Raw genomic sequence first — 20,121 nt, forward strand, 5'->3', positions numbered from 1 at the left:
GTCCTTGGCAGTTACTCCTGCAGTGCACAGGTGAATGGCCATAGTCCTTCTAGTCCCTTATTGCACTCTGTATTCCAAGAACTGTGAACACAGACGTTCGGAATCACTTTACAACCAAGACACCAGATATCTGAAATCATACCCCAGCTCTGACAAATCTTGCCTTCTGGGATCTGGAGACAAAGTAAGTTATTTGTGACTACTGCTGATCACTTCTGGAGCTGCCTTGAGGCTGGCCATGAGTGACCTGAAGCCACAATTTTCACTGAAGATCCAAACCTTAGATCACCTTTTATTTGCCTGGGGCTCTAAGGGGTCAAGGTAACATTAGGGATTATAAAAAAGATGCTGCAAGTGCCTGTGAGCCCAGGTTGTGCGGCAAGCTAGGGGGCCACCACAAACACTCCACAATGATTTGTCCACAGGCCTTGCTCAAGCACAGGCAAGGGACCTACCAGTAATCAGATATGCACCATACACAGGTTGCACCTGTTGATGAGAACCAGGAGGTTGTGGTCCTGCAACACAAATCTGCATACACCATAAGTCCCAGGGTGGCATTTTGGTCCATGCTTAGCAAATCCCTTCTTGCTGTGGGCATCAGGACAGAGGGAGCTGACAATACTCAGATGAGCTGTCCCACCCCAAATCCAAAGCACCAGCTCAGAGGCCTCATGCCATACTCCAAACATGATGGCTGGCTTATACACCTATCCTACTTGGGGCCTCTGTGTCCCTCTTCACCTCTGTCTGGTAGCTGTCCTGAACACTCCTGTCCAGGAGGTGCTGCCACAGGAATCTTGAGCAAGTGATTAGCGACAACATCAGGATGGGGAAGAAGCTGGCCAAAAAACGGAATTTCCAAAAGGTAAATTTCTGTGTATTCACGCCTAATCCTTAGAAGTTGTGTAAACAATTTTTTTCTACCTTCCCCCATCAGTTGCACAATTTTTGTCTAGTCCAAACGTAATTTAAAATGAGGTAGGTAGTTTCTCTCTCCTCTGCCTTTGTCTTTGTGGTGACTGTCGAGGCCTGTGCCGTGAAAGCACCGGTCTCCCGTGCAGGCGGAGTGCCGGGGTGGGCACTGGCGACTGGTGGAGCGTCTCAGTTGGCGATCTTCTCAATCTCGTCCAAATCATCCGTGTCCAATCTTTCTATTTTCTTATCTGGGGAGAAAAACGAGAATTCAGAGAGAAATCAACGCGGGGCTCCCATGGAGACACACCCCTAGGGAAGGGAGAGCACGGCAGGGAGAGGGGAAACACACACGGTTCTGCCCAGCCTAGGAACGGGGCCATGCCTCTGGCCACAGCCATCTTTCCCTTGACCCCAAAGACTCCCAGTGCCTGCGCGAGGGACAGAGCCCTAGGCCCTTCAGCCTGGCCAGGGGGGCACTATCATTCGAGTCCCTGGCCCTGAAAACTCGCCAGGTGTGCTCTGAGACTTCCATACTGTAGGAAAGGAGGGGACTGTTAACAGGGACACAGGCTTCTCTCAGGGCCACGGGAGAACCCCCTTTCCTCCCCTCCCTTGGACTTCCCCTGTAAGGAAAGGGCCCTGGCGGGGGCCACTCCCAAACACTCACTAAAATGCTCCTGGATTCTGTTGAGGATGTTCATGCTGTGCTTGCTGTCAACCATGTTCACTGCCAGGCCCCTCTTGCCAAAGCGGCCCGTGCGCCCGATCCGGTGCAGGTAGGTCTCGTTGTCCGGGTTCCCATCCTTGTCCACGGGGAGGTCAAAGTTGATGACGACAGAAACCTGTTCGACATCAATACCTGCATGAAAGACAGACAGGTGGAGAGGAGTCAGGACGGGAGACGAAAACCACCGCCACCCAAGTGAGGCCGACACGCACCAGCTTCAGGTGGAAGGAAGAGTCTGGGGCAGGCCGGCTGTGGGATTCGGGGATGGGGGCACACAGCGGAACCCAGAGGGAAAAAGAGAACTTGGGCAGGTGCTAACAAAATTACACCGCCAGTGAGCGAGCCTCTGCTAGACACCAGTACCTGGAGATGCAGCCAGAACCTCAGTGGGGGCCCCAGAGAGAGCAAGCACCGTCCTGAACCAGTGAGATGCTGGTGCGTGGCCTTCCAGCATCGGGGCCCCTGGCTTCTGTGACGGTTCTTATCTGCTGGGGAATCCAGTCTCTCCAGCACCAACCCCACGTGGACTCCCTCAAACCAGCAGAGTGCCCCGTACAGGACGACTTCCCTGGCGACCCGGGGCCTGGCGGACAGACGCATTCCCTGCTCACCGCGGGCACACACGTTGGTGGTCACCAGCACCTTCTCTTTGCCCTCTCGGAAGCGCTCGATCACCGCAGCCCTCTGCTCCACCATCATTTCGCCACTCAGCAGGGCCACCTGGTGGCCTTCTTTTGAGAGCTCTGCTGCCAGCCAGCTCGCTGTTTTGCGGGTCTGGAGTGAACAGAATTGTTTTAAATGCATGTTTTTAATGTTTAAAAAAAAAATCTGCAAAAAAGTGGTTTACTGCCATTAAAGTACATGAAGACCTGCTGAGTTGAGTCAGCAGGAAAGGCTTACCAATTTCACAAATAATTTTAGCCATGTCTTTTTTTTTTTGATGAATTACTTAAATCATTTTAGTGTTCAGCTAGGAAGAGTGAGGTGTGAGCCAAAGGTCTTCATTCTCAAATAGTCTATATTCATAATGTTTTATAATTATTTCATTGGATGTTATCTGGAGTATTTTCCAAGTTATCTCTAAGAAGTAGAACCAAAGAAGGTTCAATTCTTCACAGTCTTTCCCTCATAACTCATTACAATCTGAGAATACTCCCTGAGGCAGGTGGAGGCGATTCATCATTTCCTTTCTGGCCACACAGGGCACCTGGTCCTCCTCAGCACTGACGGGGAGCGGGCTGAGAGGAGGGGCAGGCACCCCCTCCAGTGCAGCTCCTCCCCCGGCAGCCCTGCCGCCTCCACTGCTACTCACATGGCAGAAGATCATGGCCTGAGCAATGGTGATGGCCCCGTAGAGGTTACACAAGGCCTGGAACTTCTCATCTCTGTTATTGCACAGGACGTAATACTGCTTGATGGTGTCCAGTGTCTCCTCCTCGCGCTTCAGTTTGATAATGTTTGGGTCTGGGACCACTTTCTGGGCAAATTTCCATACGGAGTCTTCGAAGGTGGCAGAGAAAAGCAGCATCTGGCAGTTCCTGGGCAGCATCCTGCAAGGGAAGACCCAGGCATGTGGCATGATCCCGAGTCTTTCCCTGGAAGGAAAAGAAGAAAGCCGCCCCAGCTTGCATGGTCTACATGCCCAGGAAAGTGGCAAAAGGGGGAGGAGAACAGCAGGGAGGAGGTGAGTGCAGCCATGGGGCAGGAATGGGGCTGGTGTTAGATTCCTTAAGTCTCCTTCCTCAACCCACGGTCAGTGCTGATGAGGAAACAGCCCATCGAACAAATGCTTCCGGAAGTACTAAAGTAAAGAACCTGACAGGAGCAAGAAGAGGTGTTTGAAGTAAAAGGAAAAGATGCTGCAGATCAGGAGGCTGAGAAGTTCCTTTTGGCTCAAGAGTTCCTACCTCTGGATGCGGATGCTCTGATCTTGGTGGCCCTGAGTAGCTATCATCACGTCAGCCTCATCCAGAACAAACACCTTGATCTTCTTGGGGTCGATGAACTTGAGCTTGGCGCACCAGTCCAGAACAGTCCCAGGGGTGCCAATGACAATGTGTTCACTGATCTTCTGACCTCTTTCCACTGTGGAGACAAGATGTTTTCTGTGGGTATTTCCATGGTAAAGCCAGCTTTCCTCTCTGAGAAAATCTAAAGCTATGATATATTTTAATGCAACTGTTTTGATGTTTGCATTAATATCTTAAGGAAAGGTTAAAATATCACTATAGTATTTAATAATGTTGAAAAAACATAGTAAGGATAGAAACAGTGACAAGATGAAAGCCTCTTCAGTAGTGTTCTTGTCCATTCTTTGTAGTCATCCAGTTCTCTTTCAAGGAGGATCTGTTATCTTTCTTTCTTCTCTGTCAGCATCATTCCCCCAGCCCGAGGTTGCACTTCCTCACAAGCACTCTCCAGTGCGCTCTGCCCCTCAGCTATCCTGGCATCTACATCAAACAAGCCGGTTGCCTTTACACACCCCTTGCCCAGGTCAGAAAATAGGATTCATCATGAATGGCTTTGCTTTCTCAAACACAAACTGCTTCTCTTAGGTAAAGTGCTTCCCCAGACAAGACCTGGTGGGCCATGGCACGTTCTTGACTGTGTGTGGTTTGAAACTGAGATGTGGCTCTTCATTTTGAATTAGACGGCATTTATAGATTGAATTTAAGTCCTTTAATTACAACCTTGAGCTGACATACACAAACTCCCTCTAATCAATGCCAAAATTTTGTCCAAGTGTGAATGTTGAGTTAATTCAAAGCCAATAAATGCTGCTTCTTCCTTCTGTTAAACAAACCAATTACTGTCTCCCACAACAGTTACTCAGACTCTGGCATTCTAACTTCAACCCAAACTGCAAAATTTTAAATGTATTATGATCATCTTCCACTAAGTTTTATAATCTTACTACTTTTTACAAGCAACTTCAAGTTGGTATTGGGATATTGTACGCTGAGTGGATTTCTATGAGTCATAGTTACACGTGTTAAAGATTCATAGCCAAGCTTTCAACACTTTTCAAATTACTTAAATATTGTTAATTTGTTGCAAAACAAAAGTAGGAAAGATGAATAAAGAAAAAATAATAAAAATAAGCTCCAAACAAAAAACAAGACTCTTAAATACAGAGAACAAACTTTTTTGCCAGATGGGAGGTAGGTGGCGGTTGGATGAAATATACAGGGGATCCTTTACATTTATTACACTTATTTTGATGAGAACTGAGAAAAATACAGAATTGCTGTATCATTATATAGCTGAAACTAATAAAACACTCTGTTAATTATAACTCAGTTAAAAACATTAAATGCCAGAGTTAATTGTCATGAATATTCTAGAACATTTTTGTTCTTCTAATGACATTAAAAAGAAATTAGGCAATTACACAAATCCAGAATGTGCAGTATTTTATGAGCAACTGGTCTGGCCTGTTCAAAAAGTCAGAGGTAGTGGGGGGAGGAGGAGGTGGAGGGACTATTCTAGATTTAAAGAAATGTAAGATACACAACACCAAATGCAGTGCATACACACCAATTTGATCTTGGTTCAAAAACAAAACCGCCATAAAGACAATGGGACTTTTAGGATTATTGGGGAAAAATAAAAATGGACTAGATACTAGTTCTTAGAGAATCTGCTAATTTTCTTGGTTGTGATAAGGGTTTTGTGGGTATGCTTAAGAACGTCCTTATTATGAGATGCATGCTAAAGTATTTATTTAAAAAAATTTTTTTTAAAGATTTCTTTAAGGGACACCTTGGTGGCTCAGTGGGTTAAACATCTGCTCTCAGCTCAGGTCATGATCCCAGGGTCCTGGAATCGAGTCCCACATTGGGCTCCTTGCTCAGCACGGAGCCTGTTTCTTCCTATCCCTGCTGCTCCCCCTGCTTGTGCTCTCCCTCTGACAAATAAATGAATGAATGGAATCTTCAAAAAGAAAAAAAAAGATTTTTTAAGTAGGCTCCACTCCCATTGTGGAGCACCATGTGGGGCTTGAACTCACAACCATGAAATCAAGACCTGAGCTGAAATCAAGAGTCAGCTGCTTAACCGACTGGTAGCCATCCAGGTGCCCCAAGATTTTATTTCCAAGTAACCTCTACACCCAATGTGGGGCTCAAACTCACAACTCTGAAATCAAGAGTCACATGCTCTCCTGACTGAGCCAGCCATGTGCCTCCATTCTAAAGTATTTAGGAGTAAAGATCCACAGCGTCTGCAGTTTACTTTCAAATGGTTCCCCCAAAACATACACACACATATAGAGTAAATTTGGCAAAATGTTAAATTTTCGAATCTAGGTGAATTGTTCATTTTTATTATTTTAACTACTGTATGTGTTTTGAAATTTTTTAAATAGAAGTTGTTAGGTTAATGAATTAGGATCACATGTTCATACTCACATTTATTGCCTCGGACAGCATAAGCTAGCTTCAGTTCAGGGTAAAATTTGCCCATCTGCTCAATCACTTTTCCTGTTTGAAGGGCGAGCTCATAAGTTGGGGAGAGGCACAGACACTGGCAGGGAGAGAGTGCAGAGTGAGATCTCAAGGGCAGTGGGGGATCACCATCAGGACTTACTCCTCCAGCTAAAGCTGAAGAAGAGCATGTAAATTAAAGTGCAGGCCATTTGATTCTTTAAGCTGCAAAGTCTTAAGTTAGAATTCGTAAGGGTTAGAACTCTGGCTGGGTAAATACACTTGAAAGTAGCTATTGGCCACAGGAATAAAAACCCACATGAGAGCACAGATCTGAAATTCCAGGTGGAGATTAGCTTCCTTTTCACTTACTCAGAAAGTTCTCAGAACTTTCCAATAGTTGTAGATGGTTGTAGATGGCAGAGGTTTTTTCTTTCTTTTTTTTTAAAGATTTTATTTATTTATTTGACAGAGAGAGAGAGAGAGGGAACACAAGCAGGGGGAGTGGGAGAGGGAGAAGCAGGCTTCCCGCCGAGCAGGGAGCCCGACGCGGGGCTTGATCTCAGGACCCTGGGATCATGACCCAAGCCGAAGGCAGATGCTTAACGACTGAGCCACCCAGGCGCCCTAGAAGAGGTGTTTTTTTTTTTTTTAAATAAAGGTGCCAAGCCTGTCAGCAGTATCTCAGAACTGGCAAACCATGGAAAGGGAATAGGATGCATGTTGCTACTGGAAGATCAACCATATTGTTTGTGCTATAGACGAGGTGTTCTGGTTTATGTAAAAAGTAATATGCATCTTGGCTTTTAGTCCATCAAATGTAATTTCTAGCTACACATTAGCAGAAAATCCAAATTTACCAAGCCCTTACCTGGGGGTATCTGTTTGCAGGTTCTACTTGGCTGAGCATGGCCAACACAAAGGCAGCTGTTTTACCAGTGCCAGACTGAGACTGGGCAATTAAGTTCTGTGGGCTGCACAAGAAAACAAACTGTTTAGGGGCTTAAATCTCAAGTATCCTTTTAGTTAATAACAATGAAGAATAAATTAGTTTATGGAAGGAGGCTTTGATTTCTGCAATAGTTACACATGCTGGCCCCACAAACACAAAGCACCACAGAGAGAAGACTGGTGGGATTTAAAGCACTCCATATCTTTTACTCTCAACACAGCAGCCAGGGATTCTTTTAAATGTGAGTCAGCACATGTCAGTGCTCTGCTCAAAAGCCTTCCAGTCACTCCCCATTTCGTTCAGAGTAAAAGTAAAAGTCCTGCATTACAGGGTCCTACCTGATCTGGCTCCCTAGTAGTTCTCTGTTCTCAGCTCCTACCACCTGCTTCCTTACCCACCCCACCACAAAGGCCTTGGTGCTGCCCCGAAAGCATGCCAGCCATTCCCCCATCCCAGGGTTTTCTGTACTCCGCTGGGACCACTGTCCCCAAATGACATGTCAACTCTCTCTCCTTCCAGGCTTTGCTCACACATCACCTACTTGATGAGATCCTACCCTAAGCACTTGATTAAAATTGCAGCCTACTTTGAAATGCCTTAAAAAATGAGGTATTGGTGGATAGCTATGTGATAAAGTACAGTAAAATGTTAGTGAGTGTCTAGGTGATGGACATATGGGTGTTCACTATAAAATCCTTTCAACTTTAGGGCACCTGGATGGCTCAGTTAGTTAAGCATCCAACTCTTGATTTTGGCTCAGGTCATGAGATCTAGCCCTGTGTGGGGCTCTGTGCTGGGCATGGAGACTGCTAAGATTCTCTTCCTCTCCCTCTGCCCCTCCCCACCCCACTTTAGTGCTCTCTCTCTACTCTCAAAAAAAAAATCCTCTCGATTTTGTTTTTTGACAATTTTCATAATATAATGTTGGGGGAAAATTGCAGTCAGTTCCCTTGGTATTCCTGATCTCCCTTATTATGCTCTTTTTCTCATTAGCATTTATCACTTTTTTTTTTTTAAGATTTTATTTACTCATTTGACCCACAGAGAGAGAGCACAAGCAGGGGGAGTGGCAGGGAGACAGAGGGAGAGGGAGAAACAGGCTACCCACTGAGCAGGGAACCTGATGCGGGGCTTGATCCCAGGACCCTGGGATCATGACCCGAGCCGAAGGCAGATGCTTAACCCACTGAGCCACCCAGGCGCCCCAGTATTTATCACCTTCTTTAAAAACAGCTTTTAAGTGTACAATTCAGTGGCATTAATTACATTTACAACTTACTGTCTAACATACTATATACTATATATCTTATTTATTTTTAATAAAAATACATTTAATAAATTTAATAAAAATAATCTATACTCAAGATTAAGCTCCTTACAGGCAGGAATTTTGGTCTGCTTTGTTTACTAATGTAACCAAATTCCTAGAATAGTATCTGTTACATACCTGTACTCAATACATATTTGTAAATGAAGAAAGGTACTAGATAATTCTCTCAGGTCTCTTCTAACATTGATGATTTAAAAATTGAACATACTTAGAGGTGCATAAATGGAATATTTATTTGTTTCACATTGGTCATTCGTATTTATAGATCTTAATGCTTTTCATAGATGCTCAAAGTGTCAAACTAAAAAGAGACATTATTCATCATGAAAAAAGTCACTATTAAGACAGAGAACAAAGAAAAAGAAAATACAGACCTAAAATGTCTATTTTTAGACTATATAAGAGGAGTTTCAGGATTTAGGATTATATGCAGTACAACTTTACATAATCATATATAATGTAGGGATCAGTTTTTATAACAAGTTCCGCATGCTCTTGAATGTTCTTGCTCAAAATGTGGTCTGAAACTAGCAACATCAACATCACTTTAGAAGCTTCTTAGAAATAGTGAACCTCAGATGGACTGAAATGAGAATCTGCATTTTAATAAATTCCTAGGAGATTCATGTGCCTATGAAAGTATGAAAAGCACTGCACTACAGAACCGCCTTAGTAATTACCCTATTCTGGTTTCCCAGAATCCTATTTGGTTTTTGTTTACTATATTTGACACAATACATTTTATATATCCATCTTATGAAAGCATGGTGTATATGAATGATGAATGTTTATTTACAAACGTAGAAAGATGATCATCTAAGTTTTTAAAAAGCATTTAAGATTTCATATGGTTCCATTTTTTTAAAAAAGGTATAAATATGTGAGTTTATGTAAAAAAAAGTTTATAAGTCTCTAAATGTTAGTATAGTGGGTGGGAGAAGATTACAAGCAATTTTTCTTATTTTTTATTTTCTAACTTTGCTAAAATAAGCATGTATTATCAGTATAGTTTTTTTAAAATAGAAAATTAAAAAAATGGAAAATTAAAAATGGGATAGAGTTGTATCAGGACACATACGGCTCAGCAAGCATCAAAGGCAGTGCGTTCTCTTGTATCTTGGATGGACGGTTAAAGCCCATGGCATAGACTCCCTGGAGAAGCTGTGGTTTCCTGGGAAAACAGAGATGAAAGTCACTGTCTCTTTGGTTGAGGAACGAACCCAAATATCTGAGGGATTTTTTTCCTCTCTTTCTTACTGTTGTTACACACAGTTTACTTACAACTAATAATACTTGAATTGTGCACTTCGCACAATTCACATTACCTGGAAATTTTACTTAACAGCCCAAAGCAGCTAAATTCTTTGATTAAACTTGTATTAGCGAGCAGCAGCTCTTTCTGCCCATGGGTCCTGTGCTCCTGCTTTAATAAAATCACCTTTTTGCATAAAAAAAAGTAAAAAAATAAACTTGTATTAGCTAAAAATGTTCTGTGATAAAATATATATACACATACACACAAACATAATAGGCCTAGGGTCTCTATCTAACACAAAGGGGAGAGTCAGAAAGTAAACACTCACAGCCGAAGCTCCTCAAAGGACTTCACTGAGTAGAGCGGGGAGTTTGGGTCCCGCTGCAGGACTTCCACCTGGTTTGTGTTATCCACAAGGTTGCTTCTGATCAGCTTGTTGAGTAAGGACTGGGCAGCTCTGTCCTCTGTCAGGAAAAAGACAGCAAAGAATTTTATTTTTGTAATTTTTTTTGAGAGCAAAGAATTTTAAAAGGCCATGAAATCCACCATGAGCTCATCTGAATTCACTTGTCATTGGCATTTTAAGCACTAACATGTATTCATGCTAGGACTTCTAATTCAAGACATATCGTAATTTTGACTTATAAATAGAATTAAAATTGCTTTATTAAAGATTAAGATTTTGATACTGGTATCATGCAGTTTGGCCTCATACTCCTCTCCAGGACTCTATTCCAAACCCTCCTTTCTGGAGGTTATCTACTCTTCCTATGTCAGCCGAAGTACTTACTCCCCAATTTGTGCTCAATAGAAAATTGAAAATTATTAGCTTGGCCCAATGAAAAAAAAAAACCCAGAAATTAACAAAGTTTGTATCTTGATATCATATAAGCTGTATGTTGTTATCCACCTTTAATGTGTCCAAATAGCATTAATTTTAGTAGACAATGGGGATGCAACTTAAAATTTCTTTTATAATGCCCTGTAAAAGATCATCATTCAGGGCATATTTCCTGCGGCTGTTGAAGTTCATCAATTGCTCAAAGTAAAATTTCTCTAAAATGTAAACATTGAGAATTCCTTAAACAACTATGTTGAGTGTTTATTAGCACTATGACTCCCACTGAAGTCAAGCCAAGTTGGGTATAAAAATGAAGCCTTGTAACAATCTATTCTCTTAAGACTGTAGAACCTCATGGGTATAGCTCTAGGCTGTGTTACCTTTCTCTTCTTCATCTGCCTTCTCTGCATTAGCATTGGTCTTGACAACAGCACCTTTATCAGACACAAAGTGGCCGTCATTCAATATTACATCCCATACCCAACAGCTGAGACAATTCAAATTCTATGAGACACTAGAAATGTAAAGGCCTGGGGAGCAGAAAAATAAATGAGGAAACCAAGCCACAGATAAAAGCATTTTATTGTTCTTAAATAAACAAAGGTATGGAACAATGTTGCTTATATTTCAGTTCTTCCCTATTCCGAGTCCTCTCATGGTACATCAAACACTAATGGGACTTTCCCTCATAGCATCGGTATTTCTGAATGTTACAGAAAGATGACCACAGCAGGCAATGATCACAAACCACCTTGATGCTCAACAGAGGAGTATCTATGCAAACCATATTTCATCAGTATATGAACACTGTAATGCCATTAAGATTCTATGTATATAAACTGTTGTTTAATAGAAATGTATATTCAAACAACATTGTAGGTATGAAAAAATTACAGAAAAAGATTGTAAATGAATTTGGAATGAGGTTAATGTTACTATCCACCCCCCATCATATTATGTACATCAACAAAAATTTAATGGAAATCTTGGATTTTGGGTAGACATTTCAGAATGGCAATAGGTTAACTCTCAGGTTGCTCATACTTTTGTCTGTTGTATATTCTCATGGTCAGTAATATAAGTCAATTAGGTATCCTCATGCTTATTTTAAACACAATACAAAGCAAAACAATCCAGTTTAGTTCCCAAATCAAATGACTGCCAGTATCTGCCAGCCCCCTGCTTGGTAAATATATAATTTTTTTTTTCCAGATAGTTATTATGTCAAAGCAGAAATACTAAAGGAAATCACATTTGTTTTCAAACTAGCTTTTACTCACCATTGGCATCTGGTTTGATTTTCTCTTCCTTAAGATGCAAGTTGCTCAACTAAATGGAGAATATGGGGGGAGGGGGGAAAGTGTCAGGAAAATCACTTGAAAGATTTTGAATCAACAGAGCCTCCCCAGTGAAGCTGGGGAGAAATGAGCTACTCTCAAGATCTATTCATTAAGTTGTTCTGATGGGCTCCTTTTGTCGACTAAATGAGTGAGAATAAACAAAATTTCCCATAAACATAGCAGTAGAAAAAAAAAAAACTGGTTACACAAATGACTCAAAATCCACACTCCCTAATTACAGTCCCTAGAGAAAATTATAATTTATGAGTTTGCTTAATGCCCTGATTACAAAGACTCTCTCAGTAGAATACCATTTGTCATTCTCTCATATTCCAAACAACAGGAAATTTTAAAAGATATTGGAAAATGCAATCACACTTCAGACAGAGAACATCAAGGTGGGAGGGCTGCAACAAAAAGCATCTGTGAATAGGAATCAGGTACGTTGCACGATATGTTTGAGCTACAGGACCACAACATGCTGATATGCACCCTCACATTCAGGTTGCCTTGTTTTTTGCCTTGTGGTGGAAGTCTAATATTTTAAACTGAACAGTCTGGGGCATTGTGGCACACTGTGTAATCAAAATACCTAGCAATCTGAAGTAGGAATACAAAGGAAGGGTCAGAGCAGAGAGACATTTCAGAGAAAGAATTATTTGGACTTTGATCAAACACTGTAAATTAGGCATATCCTGGTGGGACTTATCTCCTCTATTAGAATGAAAATACCCTTTTATTTGTCAGTTTCACCTCATAAAAGCTGGGGGGGTAGAAAATACCTTAAAGACAGGAGTATTTTTGTTTAATTGATCTTTAGACCTAGCACAAAGCAGGTGCTCTAATCATAAAATATTAAGTGGGGCTTAGGACATCATCTAGTAAAGGGGAAGAATGAAAATGGCTATTTCTTAAAGCACCACCTACATTGGTTATGTTTTGAGGTTCATTCTGCCTTTCCTCTAACTCCAGGAAAGGGGAAAGGCAAGAGAGAAATGAAACAAACGTCTGTTTTAATGTATGGTTAGTTGGGATGGAGGAACCACACTTCTATTGTTGGAAACTGAAAAGGGAGTTTCTGGTGTCTCTGCTTTGGTGTTAGGGGACGGGGAGTAGGGAGGAACACGCTGGAGAGACTGGCAAGAAAGGAAATGGCAAAAAAAGGAAATCATAAAAGCAGTAAAAATCCTTCATTAACTCCACATGATAGCAAATACACTAACAGACAATGAATATGAAGTGACCAGCGCAGTGCATGATACACAGCAGGTGTTCAATATATTTTAGTCTTCTCTAAAACACTTCTTCACATCCTACCAACAAACCCTGTTTAAATGTAGTATCCAGGTCTATTAAGAGGGAGAGGGCGAGATTGCACGGCGGGGGAGAGAGACAGACAAACATATAGACAGACTGCCCCACTTACTGGCAATATTTACAACAGTTAGGTTAATAGTACTCATTCCTAGGGTGATAACTGCTAGCTAAAACAAATGATAGGGCTGAGGTATAAATGAGTTAATGAAGTATAAATGAGTTACAAACATCTATTACTGTAAAACATTTTAATATTCAATGATAAAAAGGACAAACCATTCTTTTGTTGATATACTGTTCAAATTGAAGTTAACAGAGTAAAGTAACAGTTAAAGTAACTAAAATGCAATATGTAGTAAAGTTGGTAGTAACAATGTAAATGAAACCAACAGATATTTTGATTACAACGTATCAGGATTCTGGAGAGGTTCCAGCGGAATCTAAAAACAAACTTGCTCCTCACTTGGCTCTGAGGACCTCCAAGCCTGTAAAGCAGAGACAGTGAAGTCTGTATTACCCAGTGCAATGTGCGTGAACTGAACACTGAAACTTATATTGAAAGTATAGTTAGGGGCGCCTGGGTGGCTCAGTTGGTTAGGCGACTGCCTTCGGCTCAGGTCATGATCCTGGAGTCCCGGGATCGAGTCCCGCATCGGGCTCCCTGCTCAGCAGGGAGTCTGCTTCTCCCTCTGACCCTCTTCCCTCTCACGCTATCTCTCATTCTCTCTCTCTCTCTCAAATAAATAAATAAAATCTTTAAAAAAAAAAAAAAGAAAAGAAATTGCCAAGTGCCGGGCACTATCATTTAAAAAAAAAAAAAAAGAAAGTATAGCTTTCTTAGTATAGCTTAGATACCTTCCTTTGCTCTATTTACTTGGACCAAAGAGGAGAAACCAATTTCTCTTGTAACTTCAAAAACCATTCTGAAATTAACCAAAAGGCAACAAAGCAAAAAATCCACTTTTTAATAGCCATATTTTCAATGCCTTTAATATTTTAGTTTTTAAGATATGTTAAAATAATTGAAAAAATAAAATAATTGAAAACTCTACAGTTACACATTGCATTTTATTCAAAAGCTACTTGAGAAAGGATTCTTGAGACATAAAAGATTTAAAGGTAAGTGAACTATACAGAATAGGGATTATCTTTGGCAAAATGGTGAAGTAGAGGACATAGAGTAGAGTCATACGCATCAATTTTCTTATCTGTGTGTCCTCCTCTAAAAAGAAATCTCCCAAAGGAACAGAGGGGAACAAAGAGAGGAGCCACTGGAGGAGGAGGAAATAAATATAAATAGAATCTAGTATTTTCTTATCTAAAATAAATAATGAAGCTTAATGAATATTTAAAATACAGTAACCTTGCACTACACACATCACTGTCACCTATGTCATGCAGTGTCCTCAGTGAGAGTTCCATAAGGCCGAGGGTAACAGAGGCGTCTTTACTCATTTGCTCAGTTTTGGAATATTGTGATCTAATTTACTTGTGCATGGTTAAGTAGATTCACAAATCTTATCCAGGTTCAACTATCTAATCCATAGGATATGGACAACTAATTTAAAAGATTCCTGCAGGGACACCTGGGTGGCTCGGTTAAGTGTCTGTCTTTGGCTCAGGTCATGATCCCAGGGTCCTGGGATCAAGACCCACGTTGGGCTCCCTGCTTCTCCCTCTCCCCCCCCAATAAAATATTTTTAAAAACATTTTTAAAAAAAGGATTCCTGCAAAGGAACTGTGATTTATGGATAATAACAATTGCTATTACTTACGTAGCACTTATAACAAGCATGTCCATAACTCAATGAGGTAGGTATTATGATTATCTCCATTTGGAAACTGAGGCACAGAAAGATTAAGCAATTTGCCCAAAGTCATATAACTAGTAAATGATGGACCCAGAATACAAATTCTAGACTGTCTGGCTATAAAGACTAAGGTTTTAACCTCTACAGAATGGTGCCTGTCATAGTTAATACTACTCTCATAGAAGATAATCATTTTAAGGATGATACAGTGGTGCAGCCACTCTGGAAAAGTCTGACAGTTCCTCAAAAGTTAAACATAGAGTTATTATATAATCCAGAAATGCCACTTCTAGGTGTATACCCAAGAGATTTGAAATGTCCACACAAAAACTTGTACATGAACAATCATAGTAACATTATTCATAATAACCAAAAAGTAGAAACAATCTAAATGCTCATCAATGGACACTGATGAATGGATAAATATGATATATCTAGACAGTGGACTATTATTTGGCAATAAAAAGTAATGACACCTACTGCAACATGGACAAACTTTGAAAATATAATGCTAAGTGAAAGCATCCAGACACAACAGACCACATATTGTATGATTCAATTTATATAAAATACCCAGAATAGGCAAATCTAAAGAGACAGAAAACAAATCAGCAGTTGCCAGAGAAGGGTGGGGAGAAGGCAGTGACTGCGAAAGTTTGAGGGAACTTTTGGAGGTGGTGGAAATGTTCCGTATCTTGATTGTGGTGGTGGTTACACAACTGAATGCCTTTGTCAAAATTCACTGAACAAGGGTGAGTTGTACTACATGTAAATTACACCTCAATAAACTTGACTTAAAAATTGGGCCAGTCCAAGAGATCCAACAGTCAACTAGTAAGAATTCTTGAAAGAGGGCAAAGGAAAAACAAAGGTGGAGAAATCAACAACGAAATATTTCAAGAAACTTTCTCATAACTTAAGGACAAGAATTTTCCAGATTGAAAGGACCCACCTGGAGCGCCTGGGTGGCTCATTCGGTTTGGCGGCTGCCTTCAGCTCAGGTCATGATACCTATACCTGGGTCCTGGGATCGAGCCCCGCATCTGGCTCCCTGCTCGGTGGAGAGCCTGCTTTTCCCTCTGTCTCTGCCTGCTGCTCTACCTACTTTTGCTTTCTCTCTCTGTGTCAAATAAATAAATAAAACCTTAAAAAAAAATAGATGATACAACAGCCCACCCAGTGGCCAGCAAAATGGATGAAAAAAGACCCATACCAAGATTCATTATCATGAATTTTCTGTATACTGGAAACAAATAGAAGATTCTTCAGGATTACAAAGAGAAAAACAGGTCACATCAGGAATCAGAATGGTCTCAGACATTTCAATAACCAATAAAGAAGTCTAAAAGACAATGAAACAATGCCTTTAAAATTTGGTAGGAAATTAATTTCCAACCTACAGCTCTATACCCAGCTATCCAAATGATAGGGCAAAATAAGGTATTTCCAGAAATGCAACAGTATCATAAAAACAAAACTTCTGATACACCTCTAGAAAGCTGATGGGTGATTTCACCAAATCAATAAAGATGGAGAGAAGGGATATAGAAAGGAGGGGATCCAACACAAGAGAAGAGTGAATCCTCAGAATGAAGGTGAAGGGAAGTCTGCCCTGTTACCCTCCAGTCACTGAAATGAGTTCTCTCTAAGCATAAGGAGAACTAGTCCAATATGAACCGGGTAAAAGACCTGGGGGAAATAGAATTAACAGAATACTTTTTTTTTTAACTAAAGATTTTATTATTTATTTTAGAAAGAAAGCGGGGGGGGGGGAGGCTGAGGGGGAGAGAAACAATCTTAAGCAGACTACACGCTGAGCGTGGATTCCCATGTGGGGATCAATCTCACCACCCCAAGATCATGACCTAAGCTGAAATCAAGAGTCAGACGCTTAACTGACTGAGACACCCAGGCGCTCCAAATTAATACTTAATGTGTCTGAACCTCCTGAGATAAACTAAACAATTAGCAAAGAGCTTGGGGTTGAGTTGGGATAAGAACCAAAAACATGAAGCAAAAATGCAAGGCAATTATAAATTCCAAGGAAAAACAAAGTTTTATAGGAAAGTAAAAGTATTCATAAGCTACTAATAATGTAAACATGAAATACTGATCTAACTAAAATTATAATGAAAAGGTAGGGAGTGGGAAGGTGTGCATCTGTGGTGGAAAAAGGATGGAGGAAAGAATCAAAATCAGAAAAAAAAAAATCAAAATCAGTAAATACCTAAAATTGAAAATTCAAAAACTAGCAGAACAAACATGCTATTTAGAGAACAAGGAGGTCAATGATGTAAATTAGCTTCAAGAAAACTATTAGTTGTTTCTGAGGAGGAAAAAATTGGTAGTGGTGGAACCAGTTTTTAAAACTATTTGACTCGGGGCGCCTAGGTGGCTCAGTCGTTAAACATCTGCCTTCAGCTCAGGTCATGATCCCAGCGTCCTGAGATCGAGTCCTGCAGCAGGGAGCCTATTTCTCCCTCTCCCACTCCCCCTGCTTGTATTCCCTCTCTCGCTGCCTGTGTCAAGTAAATAAAATATTTTAAAAAACTATTTGATTCTTTGAATTATGTGCATATATTATCAGTCATATAAAAAGTAAGAAAAAGTCCTTGTTCGCAAGAAATTCACAGAAATAAGTACTAACAGAAGTAGGTTCAAAGCACTATCAGAACTTAAGAGTGTTTAGGTGGAGGAATTAATTCTACATAGTCACGTTTAAGTCATATCTTGGTTAATGTGTGTGAGGCCCAGAATGAAGTTAAGGTGATCAGAAGAGGATTTACTACCAGGCCTACAGAATCGGTCATTCATCATCATTAAGCAAGCAAATACACAAAGATGAGTAAGCCATGGTCCCAGAGCCCAGGAAGCTCAGAATCCAGAGGTGGAGAATGACACAAAGGTGATTATAATCCAAGTGGGGAGAGTGCAACAATCTACAATCAGTCTTGATTCCCGGAAGACAGGCGGCTGGACTCTTCATCCATGGGAGCACTCACCTGCTCTTATGTAACCCAGGAGGCGGATGGATAAACAAAGCCAGCTCAGGGTCCAGGCTCCATCCTCACATGCGCCCCATACCCGTCCTGACCAAAGTAGCGAGTGTCCTATCCAGGGGTGATCTCCGGACAAAACTGACCCCCTGACCCTTTTACGGCTGAAGCCAACTCACCGACTCGGCCGCCGCCTCCTGTTCGTCCACCGCCAGGGCCCACGAGTCGGTGGCCATGGTCCCAGGCGCCGGTGAGACGCTGGTGCTGGCAGACTCCCTGACTGGGGCGGCGCGATCGTGGGCTCCCTGGGATCGCAGCAAGCCCAGCTCCAGCCCCACCGAGGGAGAAGTCATTCGCTCAGGCGCTGGGGACCGGAAGTGGCGCGCCGTAGTGACGTCAGATCTGCGCCCACCCAGCCGCCCCTTGCCCACTTCGAGCTGTAGTTTCCATCGCTTTCAGACCCCCAACCCTGACCCCTGCTTAGCTCAGGCTTTCTTCTCTAACGTCCAGAAACTCTGACTGCCAACTGGCTCTCCAACCCACGAGCAAAACCACTTTCCCACCCAGCACGCCGGCAGAGAAGCTCATATAGATTGACTATATCAAAACACAGAACCATTACAGATAAGGTAGTCACCAAAATGCGTATTGAAACAAGATCTTAAGGTTGGTCATTTTCAGTGTCCAGGGGTTGGCAGTCAGCCATGTCAAACACCATTTGGTTAAAAATTTATCCCGCAAACTATGTGGCAACACCACTTACAGGAATTTCACCTTCAAAAAATACTCAAGTAAGGTGCTAGGGAAATGTGTTCCAGGTAGAGGATCGGACACAAGAAAAAGCAAGGAGGTTTGTGTCTGAAGGACACAGTTCTTGTGGGGATTGATAAGAGCCAGGGATGAAGAGATTGGTAGGAGATAGAGGCAAAGGGCCACGCAAAGCGGCTTAATGGGCAAATGAGTTCATTCCAGGGAACTCTTCCCCATCTGTCGTGACTTTTGGAGTTAGCTGTGCCTGGGTTGGAATCCCAGCGCTCCCATATAAAAGTTGCGTGATTGGGAGAATTTTTTTAAAAGGAAAAAAATATCTTGGACTTTTAGAAGAGGTAAAATAAGGATTAAGTGTGACACTCCCTTTCCCTTAACTGGAAACAAACAAGGTTCTCTCCCCTTGTTACTTCACTATAAAGAAGCTGGGCATTTTCCTGCAGGCTGAGAAAATGAATCCCCACTTATCTCTCTCTGCCACTATTCTACTTCAGTAAATTAATTTCAAGCAGTAGTAGGCTCTATGTGGGATTTTACCTGTAGAGTAAGAATGTTCAGAAAAGGGTAAAAGTTCCAGGCAATACTCTATTTGCCATGATTCTTTTTCTCCTGTACGCTTGAGGGGGTTCATTTGGTGAAGATTTTTTGGAACCTACAGGGGAGGATGTTCAAAAAGAAAAAGGCAAACACACAGCCAAAGAAGCCATGACCTACATCTCATCATATTAGAAGCAATCCTAGGAATATTTTGCCAGCAAAATTATATTGATCACAGGGTTAATGGAGGTTAAGGATTTTTTTTTTAAGTTTAATGAGGTTAAAAAAGAAATCATCCAAGGTGCAGGACTGTATATAATAGGATCCACTTGTGGAAAAGAAAACCCTCATGTGCTTGTAGATACTATAGAAAATGTATGAGATACACACAAATCTGCTAACAGTAACTGCTTCTAGTAAGGGCCTCTAGAAATCTGGGGTGGGAGAAGACTTCCTTTTCGTTCTGTACACTTCATCCTCTTAAATTTATTTTCCACGGGCATATTTTCCTTTTAAAACTGTATTTCAGACAAACAAAGGGAATAATATAATAAACACCTAGGTTCCCACCTTAGGGCTTAAGAAAGAAAACAATTAAGATTTGATCGAAGCCCCCAAGAGACAGCAGCTCTCCTGAATTATGGTGCTTATCCTTCCCATAAATGCTTTTTACCACATGTTGCTTTCTTTATAAAACAAAACAACCCAAAACTTAATAAGCATCAGGATGCTAGGGTCTCCTGTCTCCACCCCCAGATACCAGCACAACGTGAGACACCTGCTAAGAAGAAATCTGGCTTCCAAAGCCGAGCGTGGAGAGAGGAATCAAGGTTATAAGAGCAGCTGGATTAGAATGCAGCCTCCTGCATTTACTCCCACATGACCTTGGCAGCCTCCGTATTCTC

General features: G+C 41.5%; 1 protein-coding gene across 3 annotated transcripts; it reads right to left on the reverse strand.

Moving 5' to 3' along the window:
• Window positions 1-475: 475 nt before the first annotated feature.
• Window positions 476-18,280, reverse strand: LOC114201916 (ATP-dependent RNA helicase DDX19B). 3 transcript variants are annotated; one of them, XM_028094888.2, is made up of 12 exons: window positions 18,091-18,280; window positions 11,728-11,776; window positions 10,828-10,881; window positions 9,935-10,070; window positions 9,430-9,522; window positions 6,941-7,043; window positions 6,055-6,169; window positions 3,553-3,730; window positions 2,958-3,195; window positions 2,257-2,419; window positions 1,586-1,777; window positions 476-1,166 (listed from the first exon to the last, which is right to left on the reverse strand). In XM_028094888.2, the coding sequence occupies exons 1-12, from the start codon at window positions 18,262-18,264 to the stop codon at window positions 1,105-1,107; spliced, it is 1,557 nt and encodes a 518-aa protein (XP_027950689.1). In that variant the 5' UTR covers window positions 18,265-18,280; the 3' UTR covers window positions 476-1,104. The 3 variants fall into 3 exon arrangements, with proteins under 3 accessions (XP_027950689.1, XP_027950694.1, XP_087883609.1); XM_028094893.2 differs by lacking the exons at window positions 10,828-10,881; window positions 11,728-11,776 and having other exon boundaries at window positions 18,091-18,254; XM_088027483.1 differs by lacking the exons at window positions 6,941-7,043; window positions 9,935-10,070; window positions 10,828-10,881; window positions 11,728-11,776; window positions 18,091-18,280 and having other exon boundaries at window positions 9,430-9,518.
• Window positions 18,281-20,121: the final 1,841 nt, after the last annotated feature.

This window comes from Eumetopias jubatus, unplaced genomic scaffold (genome assembly GCF_037043125.1).
Source record: "Eumetopias jubatus isolate StellerSeaLion01/CBP00866 unplaced genomic scaffold, mEumJub1_p1.0 scaffold_10, whole genome shotgun sequence".
Taxonomy (NCBI): Eukaryota; Metazoa; Chordata; class Mammalia; order Carnivora; family Otariidae; genus Eumetopias; species Eumetopias jubatus.

Coding starts and splice junctions, on each gene's coding strand:
- LOC114201916 (XM_028094888.2), bottom strand. CDS start 18,264: ATGACTTCTCCCTCGGTGGGGCTGGAGCTGGGCTTGCTGCGATCCCAG. Junction 10,071..10,827: donor GGCAGATGAAGAAGAGAAAG/GTAACACAGCCT, acceptor TTTTCCTGACAG/AGGACAGAGCTGCCCAGTCC. Junction 3,731..6,054: donor TGCTGTCCGAGGCAATAAAT/GTGAGTATGAAC, acceptor TTGTCTCCACAG/TGGAAAGAGGTCAGAAGATC.